Genomic DNA, 9,249 nt, shown 5'->3' on the forward strand with positions numbered 1-9,249 from the left:
TTTGAATCAGTGTATTACACTTGTGATGGCTGAATCTCGGTGTCAATATAAAATGGCCGAATCTCAGATACACCAGGGTCATACTACAGCTTGAAACAAGGAGAAAAATGTTGTTTACAAATAGGAAAACAAATATATTATCAGATCCAAAAAAAAATTTGCTCATCCCACTTTCTTCAAAACAACAAGTCTTCATGAACATTGCATGATCTGGCAAGCGTGGCATTGAGGAAAAAAGAAATGCCGTTACAACCTTGCTCAAACTCAGGTGGCGCGCCAAATTTACAGAAACCCCATGCCGAGGACGCACACAGCTCCCCCTCAAAGAATCGACAACCTATTGTTGTTACATATGTATCAACCCCAGAAGAGCGCAATGCAATAATTACAGGGCTCAAAACTTACAACACATCACATCAGAATATGGACAGCTCAATGAGGAATATAACTTATGCGGCGGCTGTGGTGCACAGCACACACCGCATTCTGGACTCGCCCGAGGGGGAACCGTCGTCGTCCTCCGAGCCTTCGTCGCTATCCCGAGCATTACTGTTTGATTTCATCGAGTCCAGCCCGCCTTCGAGGCAAGACTGGTGATACGCATGGCAGCAATAGAACACGATAAATGACATGTCCTGGATGGACAAAGGGTCGAAGCACAGGCAGCATCTAGCGCCACACCTCGTTCTGGATTTCATCTCTAGATTGCGTAAAGTCGATGATCTGTCGCCTGTTCGCGAAGATCCTTCATTGACTCTGGCTCCTTGTGCCTCCTCGTCCATGCTTGCCATGCAGACCCCACGCCGAGCCTCATGGTAGTATTTGACCAAAAGATTAACGCAATCGGCCTACAGAAGGCAGAGCCAGCAAACATGTAAGATGGATGACAGATACACCAGGGTGGTGAAATGGAGATGGCTGACCTTTAGTATATCGTTGCATCCATGTCTCAGTGAAGTTTCTGTTCGATAGTCTGTCACAATTTTCACAAGGCGATCCCGCAATCTGTCAAAGCGTGGATAATCAGTAAATACTTTAACCAGGAACGGAATGGGTTAAGAGGTGTCTTTGTCAGTTTTTCACAAATTGTTGGTGAAATGACGAAAGAAATTGGTTTTGTAAGGTTTTTGTCATGTATAATATTTCCTAGGATCAATCTTGTGATCTTTGGGCGAAATAGACTTCCAGGGAAACATACTTGGGTATTTCTAGCCCATCTGGAACCAAACTGACAATGTACAGAGGGTCAAGATTGCCGACAGTATGTTCCAACAGCATCCCAACCTGCTCAACAGTCACAACAAATAATGTAAGACATATAATGGTATCAGTCTCATGACGATTAAACAGACATCTCATTCGATTTACCATTTCAGGCTTTTGGAGGCACTGTCTTATCAGTTCGTCCCATAATTCATCATCATGTTGCTCCGTAACAAATTCAACGGCCTGCATACAGTTCAAAAATTATGTTATTCTAATCCAAACCCATAGACTCAAGTTGGGTAACACAGCATAAGATATCATAAGAAAATGAGGAGAGCCAGGTTAGGACCTCCTGTATATCTTCCAGTTTGTTTATAATTGTAGAAAGTGCTTCCTTGGCATTTCCCATACGACCAAGAACAAAAACTTGCTCCTTGACAAATTCTTTTTGTGCAAATATTTCATATGCCTGAAATACCACACGCCATTGTTAACTATAATGAATGAATAACATTCTTTTTTAAGTATTAGGACTAGGACCTTGTCAAGCCTGTAATGCTGGCTGGTACGAAGGAAGGGCAGTAACATCCTTGGCTCATAATCCGCATAAAGCTCCAGCTACAACGCAGATAGTTTGGAGTTACTAGTTGTGTCAAAACACAAGATAAGAGGGTACAGAAATAGGGGAAACCGGAAGAATGAGCAGGTAGACAATATATAGGGATAGTACGTCCAATGAGAATCCACATACCTGCATATCATGGTAATCTTTTCCAGCATGTATGTCTACCTCAAACAAGGCATGCAAATACTGATGCAACAGATATTTTTTGTCGCAACTTTTACTCGCATGCAACAGTTGCTCCACGACTTCATACGGGGGAATGATATCACGATGTTGGATCAATAGATGGACTGCTCTTTTACAATCCAATAGCATAAGATTGACAACCTGCAGAACGTAAAGAACAATAAATAGGTGGAGCATGTGAAAGACTTGTCTTTCTACGTTATGTCTTGGTAGAATGTATAACTATATATAAGGAACTCAAATTAGACCACAGACTAGGATTTGTGGCCACATTAAATTCCACAAAATTCAGTCAACCAATACAATAGCAAATGCTTGTGATAATTTTATCATCCAATTGGGAATCCTTACACCGTACCTTATCATGAATGGCATCATGCAAATTGTGCTTCTCGATAAACTCAAATACTTCAGGCTTCAGCAGCTGAACAAAATAAGGTTTTAGCAATAAAAACATGCCCTAGAAACAAAACTACAGGAACTGCTCCTTTTATAACTCAATTGTAGAATGGAGCTCTTAACTGCTACAATCTAGGGTGTACTTACTTCAGCGAAGAGAGAAAGGGCCTTTTCATATTGACTGTTGATCACGTACAACTCAGCTAAAGCCTACAAAGCAGACAAGATCAAGATACCAACCTCTAGCTTAAATAAATAAATTACAGTCTTTCGACATCCAGTAAACAATGTTCCGACCCACCTCTTTTAATGAGTTAGTCATCGATGAGGAATTGAGCTGTGGCTCAATAGCAGATATGACTGGTGAAGCAGAGTATAATGTAGGTGGCCAACTTTTTAGTGTAGTCAAGAGAAGTCCGTGAAAAGACGCATTGGTAGTTAAAGCTACAAGAGCAACCTACATAGACCACATTAGAATATCATTACAAATAGATAGGTTTGGAAAGAACAAGCAAAAAACTGTTAGAAGCAGAGAGGAGCCGGGGCCGAACACAGGATAGTGTTTTTCTGGAGCTGTCACTTGTATTGTTGCCTTGAGGCATATAAACAGTACAGGGCAAGTCCGTTGCTAATGCTGAACCGACCATGCAGCTCTAGCAGTTGCTAGTACATGCAAAAGGCAAATTGACTACTACTAGCTGTCCAGCTGCATACACTATCTTACTTACTAAGGGCTCCTTTGATTCATAGGATGGGAAAAATGGAGGATTAATATGCCCTGCCCATCTGAATCCAATGAAATTGCAAGACAAAGGAATTGGGGCAAGTGTGTGTTTGACGGAAGCGTAGGAATTTTCCAATAGCTTGGAACTCATGCAAAATTTCCTACCAAATAGAAAAAGGAAAGTTCCATAGGAATGATTCCTAAGGATTGCATTCATATGAATCAAACAACATCTATAGAAAAAATTCCAATTCCATAGAATCGCAATCCTATGAAAATCCTGTAAGAATCCTATGAATCAAATTAACCCTAAGGAAGCTCTAGTTGACCTGTACTACTACTCCCTGGCTAAGTAAAATATAACACAAGGATTACAGCTAACAAAAACTAGTACAGGTACCTCATAAGCAGTATCACTCAGCTGTGGATTCTCTATGGGTATGTAAGGGATCAACACAGGAAGCTGGCGGAGATGAGCAAAGTGAAAGACCCACCTGTGGCAGGTAAGTTATTGTTATTAGATGTAAAACATGTATGATTAACACAGATAGTGCCCATGGAAAACAACTCCTTCTCTGGGTTTGAAATGTGTCTACATAATATCTCACCTCTCCCATGCTGAAGGAGATCCTCGCAGTAACTTTGGACAGAGTTGTGCTGCTTCAGCATATTTTCTTTCAATGATCAAGTGATCAAGGTATCTTGTGCCCACCTAATACAAAATTGAATGAACAAAATTTAATAATAATTCAACTATTCCTTGTGTGGTTAGACCTCCTTTTCATAGTGAGAGACACCCTTCCTAAAAACTGCCCCACATACGATAGACCAATTACGTGGTTAAACATAACACACTTGTAACTTTCTGGAAAATGAATTGAAAAGAAGAATGCATATAGATGGGATTTAAGAAGAGAACATGTATTTCAGCGTCTCATTTATCACTTCCAATGTTATGGTCACCTAAGCTCATGACACTCAAAGGTCTAAAGGTTTTCTAAAATAATGTCTAAAGATGGATTATTTTGATTTTTGAATAGAAGCACGTATTGCTCAGCGACAGAGGTCTCATTGTTTTCAGATGGGAAGGCCAACAATAATACAGTGCTAATTTCTAGGTTCCTAAAAAAAAGCATCCTCGTCATCAGACAAATAATGCTGATGCACTGTACTCCATTTACTATTCAAACTTGACACTGCTACTTTACCTCGTCAAGAAGCTCGGTCCTCCCTTGTCCTGCTTCAACTGCAGCCAATGCCTTTTCATGCCAACCATGTTGAAGAAGCCACGCAATATGGTCTTCAGTATCTCTAATTAGAAGGCACGTGCAATCAGAGAAAAAATGCCAATGAAGATCACCACAATTTCAGAAAGAATAACGCTGTATAAATTACCATTGCCTTGTTTAATTAACAATTGTAGAACAAGGGGCTAATATGCACTCTAGGTCTGTAACATTTTAACGAACCTTGGCTTTGCTACCACAATATCCTTAGGAGACACGATGTAATACAGCGGTTCATCGCCAGCAGCCCACTGTCCACCCGCATTGCTACTTCCTGGATCACAAAACAAGTGTTCCCTCATTATAGAAATTCCAGTGAAGAGTGAAGAAATGTCCATTCACTGTTGAGCAGTCCACCAAACCTGAGAAAGGTGCATGAGCGAGAGTGTAATCCTTTGCCTTATAGTGCTCATAACCATGAATGGGCAGAGCATCAGTAGTAAGCACATCATTTTTCCATGATACAAGATGTATTTCTGGACGCTGCGCTGTTCCCTACAAAATGTTCAGACATAATGGAAATATACCAATGTGGTAAAGGGTAATGCGAGGACAAGCAGTGGTGTTTACCTGGCGTGAAGAAACAGAAGTACTATTTTTTTTATCTCCATCATCCTCTTCGGGGATATAAGCAAGCATAACTAAAAGATCGCCAAATGGAGCAATTCCAGATATGTGGTAGCCAGTTTGGAAAGAGCCCACAATATCAACATACTTCTCAGAACTTGCTGCGGAAATGCTCCTTTGCATTCCATTGAGTCCTTGGGATGAATCTGTTCGAATTGCAGCAATCTTGACACTTGTTCCCCACCCAATAACTAAAACTGTGTCGTCCTACATATAGAAAGATCAATCAGTATGCAAGCATGTATGTACAGTTTCCATGTGATCTGTCATGCAAGTCATATGCCATGCGGCAAGGTGCATATATCCTTGTTCCTCATAGAACAAAGCATGTATTATGCTCCTAGACATAACAAACAGTATGTTCCACCCATTCAGAAACTAATGTGCACCATATGCTATTCCTCTTGTTTTGGTCAACATCCTTTGTCTTACACTGTGTGACCCAGATTACAGAGGAAGGAAACTATGAACCCTTATTGCACACATCAGCGAGAAAATTACACGTTTTCTTTTCCCTTTTGCAACCTAGGTAGTATTTCTCTGCTAACCGGATTGGGATGTTGAAACTGAGCTGATTGAAATAAAGTATATATCTTGAATCAAAACATTATTTACCTGCCAGACCAAGTGAGGAAGTAAAACTTCTGGCCGAGGAATTCCTTTTGGTTTCTCTATGAATGCAATTCCTCTGTCCGTTTTCATATCATGCACTTTTACCCCTGCATCGTTAGCCCAGGCAAGAAGATCTGTCCTCCACTTCATAGAATGGATCGGTCCTTCACCCTCACGCAGAACCTAAGATAAGGATACGAGCAATAGAGGATACGAGACAACAGCCATTAGAGCTCATTGATCCATTAGATCATATTTTGATCCCAAGAATGCAAAGCGCACCTTTTTGTTATAGCCTGATACCCAACTCTTCTTTGTCAGCACAAGTACTTGACCTGCTAAGCCACCTGTAGCAAATCTATTGTTGCTCCGGGAATACTGAGGGTCTAAAGCAATTGCTTTCATGGGGCGATGGTACTCAAACTTGAGTTTCTCGTCAGTGAAGAGGTTGCTTATTACTACTGTGCCATCATCTGAGCAGCTTCCTATATATTCACGATCTTCAAAACTGATGTCATTAATGGTTGCTGTGTGAGCCTTAATTTCCTTTGACTGCAAAACATATTCAAACAAATGGATGACAATAGATCAGTATCAACATAAAGAATATGGCATTTGATGATAGATTAGTAGGAGTGTCAACATAAAGGATATGGCATTTGTAGAGACAGAATATATGTGGATGACGAAGGCATCAGAACACAGGCTTCACTTCACATATCGCATACCATTTTTGTTCCCTATATGATTTCCATCAACCCTTCCTTTTGAGTTTTGACAGAAAGTGGGAAGCTATATTCAGACTTATGGCGACATGATCATTACAACCTATGTTATCCAGCATGGATTCAACCAACAATGGAGTTTGTTTTTCAGATAACAACCCATGGTGAAGCTAGTAGCAGCTGTGTTTTGTCATCTGAAAAGGTGCAAACGGTTTTGATGCAGACAGTTATAAGTCTTTTATTTAGCTCATCTAACCATGTCGACTCCGCCTCATAGGATAGAATTTCAGCATAGTCATCACAGGTAATCCCTCAAGATTCCGCCGCCCAAACGCTATCTGCATCCATAAATCTCCGCAGCAGAAGCTTACAATCGCCCCCACAAAATTCCGCTCTCTGAAACGTCTCTTGCGCAATTGGCTACTGTAGTTGTGCAGCGGCAGGCCAATGCTACGAGCGCATAGATGCTAAGAGCGGGCTATGAGGGACGATCCAATGGCGAGACACGCCACGAACCCCCTCAATTCCGCAAGGAGTGGCCGTACCTGGTTGCCCTGGAAGTCGAGGATGTGGAGGGTGCCGTCGTGGGTGCCGAGCAGGACGGCGCGGTCGGTGACGGCGATGGCGGCGGCGGCGTCGGTGGAGAGGATCGCCGGCACGCTCCCGCCCAGCCGCTGGTACTTGAGCCGCGGCTCCTCCTCCGGCTCGTCCCCCTCCTCCCCCTCCTCCTCCTCCTCCTCCTCGTCCTCCCGCCCGTACTCCCCGTCCCCGTTCGCCAGCGCCGGGTGGCTGGCGCGCCGCGCGGCGGACGACATCCTCCTCCCCTCCTCGCCGCGCGGGGGGGATCACGGCGGCGGCGAGATCCCTCGTTCCGGGGAGGGTGGAATTCGCGGAAAGGTGGGGGTTGAAAGTGTAAAAAAATGTGATGGGTCGTGTTTGGATTGGCGTGGCGTCCGTCTATCGGCTTGTCGTTACGGCCTTGACTTCGATGATCCGAACCGAAGCGGTCCGGTGGACAAGAAGGGAGAGCGGTCGGGTCGGACTCGAGCCGGTGTCGGGTTCGGGCCGCGTCCGGTGGTCAGTGGATTCGGAGTAAGATTGGAAGTGTTGGCCATTGGCGATGGCGATCCGGGCTGAACTTAATGCGCTGATATGGACACGGACAGGCAGGATTGTAGCTGTGTCCTGCTTTCCTGCTTACGCTCACCGTGGATGTTAGTTGGACGCATCGTATTTATGTGTAAGAGTGTCGTCGTAGCTGCCGAGCCCCAAGGTCTTTGTACAATGCAAGGTGCTTGGAGACATAAACCAACAATACCTAGAGAGTGGTTGTCCCTGTCATATTTGTCGAGGTGGAGCAAAGTGAAGGAAGTTGTGTGATGTTGATTAAAAAAAGAGAGAATGTTCTAGAAAGAAAGGCTCGATACGAAATCATATTTGAATTGAAGAAAACGTAGGGTTCAGCCAACGGGATAATATCCAACATCATTGACAAAGCACAAAGAAACTCCAGCAACCAAAAAATACAAGGGTGATGAGAACATGGCTTACAATACAAGCACCTAAAACCGGAGGGGAAAAGCACGATTTAAGGAGTCGCCCGACAACCCAAACAACGAGGGAGAAGAAAGAAAGAAAGAGCTCCAAAGGAAATGCCAGCCACCTAAGAGCATCTACAATGAGGATTGGCTAATTTTGATCTAAAACATTCCTGGGCGTGCCCGAACACCGGGCACGTCTGTTTTGAGCCTCTATCTTGGCAAATTTTAACATGCTCCCTATTATCCCTTCTTTTTACACGCCACCTAAGACGGTAAGAGTTAATTAAACCACTAATTAATGAGATCAGCGGTTCAGATCTATTATATACTCTTACCTCTCATATAAAAATAGGGGGTAAGAGGGAGCATGTTAAAACTGCTCATCTATTTATGCACGCATGCAACCATGTCCCCTATACCTTTCCCAAATTGCGCAGTCAAATGCATGTGATTGGTTATAAGATGTTCTGGTACGCTTAAACTAACTTACAAAACGTCTTATTTTCTGATACGGAGGAAGCAAAATTTAAACGTAATGGTGTGGCTCATAACCTTGCACAGCAGCTTTATCAAAACAGTTTTGGCCCCGGTCTTCGACTGCTCTTCTGCTAATCATACAACTGCACTCTGTCCTCTTACGACCTGCTTGCAACAATCCAATCTTTCAGGATTTCAGATACATAAAGTGTACTGTTTCTAATGTTTCTAATGTTGCAGATTACAAATATCCCATGTTGTCCTTTCCAGCCAGCACTTGACGGTCAAAATAACAGAGTTGACTTTGTTGCCGGTCCCACATGTCATAAACAGGTTTAAAATCATAAAAACGGTCATCAACTCGACCGGGTAGTTTTTTGTCACGAAATTAGCACTAATTTGGAGTTTTTTGGTCAGTTTTTAAAATATGATAGTTCTGTGGGACGGATACGTGAAATGTGGTAGTTTTTTGTCAATTACTCCAGCAATTGCTCTCAACGGACTTTGGATGCTCTCAGATCTGGCGCTCGCTCTTTCTACATGCTCTCCACTCAAACAACAACCAAGAAGTTCTATATTTGTGTCCTGAGAGGCTTCTACTTTCTTCATTGACAGCTTCTACTTTCTATATTTGTATCTGACCTTTTGTTATTTCTACTTCCTTACATGTGGTTCAGCTGGTTGGCCTATTCTCAACCTATCTTTGCTTCTCCATTCAGCTCCTCTGTACACCTTAAGACTACTGTACTCTCTCTTGTACCTCTGATGAAGCTGTCAATGGAATTGGGCACCCGTTGGTGCCTTGCTTTGTTCAAAAAAAAACACACACACAACTTCAAAA

The 9,249-nt window shown here is 42.8% G+C and overlaps 1 protein-coding gene across 1 annotated transcript; it reads right to left on the bottom strand.

Moving 5' to 3' along the window:
• Window positions 1-113: 113 nt before the first annotated feature.
• On the bottom strand, window positions 114-7,338 carry LOC119366334 (vacuolar protein sorting-associated protein 41 homolog). The gene is made up of 19 exons (XM_037632058.1): window positions 6,936-7,338; window positions 5,948-6,217; window positions 5,669-5,848; window positions 4,997-5,260; window positions 4,789-4,921; window positions 4,610-4,700; window positions 4,349-4,451; window positions 3,749-3,852; window positions 3,541-3,634; window positions 2,718-2,873; window positions 2,564-2,626; window positions 2,376-2,441; window positions 1,958-2,158; window positions 1,747-1,824; window positions 1,556-1,675; window positions 1,369-1,449; window positions 1,199-1,284; window positions 924-1,005; window positions 114-848 (listed from the first exon to the last, which is right to left on the bottom strand). The coding sequence occupies exons 1-19, from the start codon at window positions 7,203-7,205 to the stop codon at window positions 450-452; spliced, it is 2,841 nt and encodes a 946-aa protein (XP_037487955.1). The 5' UTR covers window positions 7,206-7,338; the 3' UTR covers window positions 114-449.
• Window positions 7,339-9,249: the final 1,911 nt, after the last annotated feature.

This window comes from Triticum dicoccoides, chromosome 2B (genome assembly GCF_002162155.2).
Source record: "Triticum dicoccoides isolate Atlit2015 ecotype Zavitan chromosome 2B, WEW_v2.0, whole genome shotgun sequence".
Lineage (NCBI taxonomy): Eukaryota > Viridiplantae > Streptophyta > Magnoliopsida > Poales > Poaceae > Triticum > Triticum dicoccoides.

What these genes read in the sequence shown, in the direction of transcription:
- LOC119366334 (XM_037632058.1), bottom strand. Translation starts at nt 7,205, where the DNA reads ATGTCGTCCGCCGCGCGGCGCGCCAGCCACCCGGCGCTGGCGAACGGG. An exon ending in TGAGTGATACTGCTTATGAG is followed by an intron (nt 2,874 to 3,540) that starts GTACCTGTACTA and finishes TGGTCTATGTAG; the next exon opens with GTTGCTCTTGTAGCTTTAAC. An exon ending in AGCATTACAGGCTTGACAAG is followed by an intron (nt 1,676 to 1,746) that starts GTCCTAGTCCTA and finishes GTGGTATTTCAG; the next exon opens with GCATATGAAATATTTGCACA.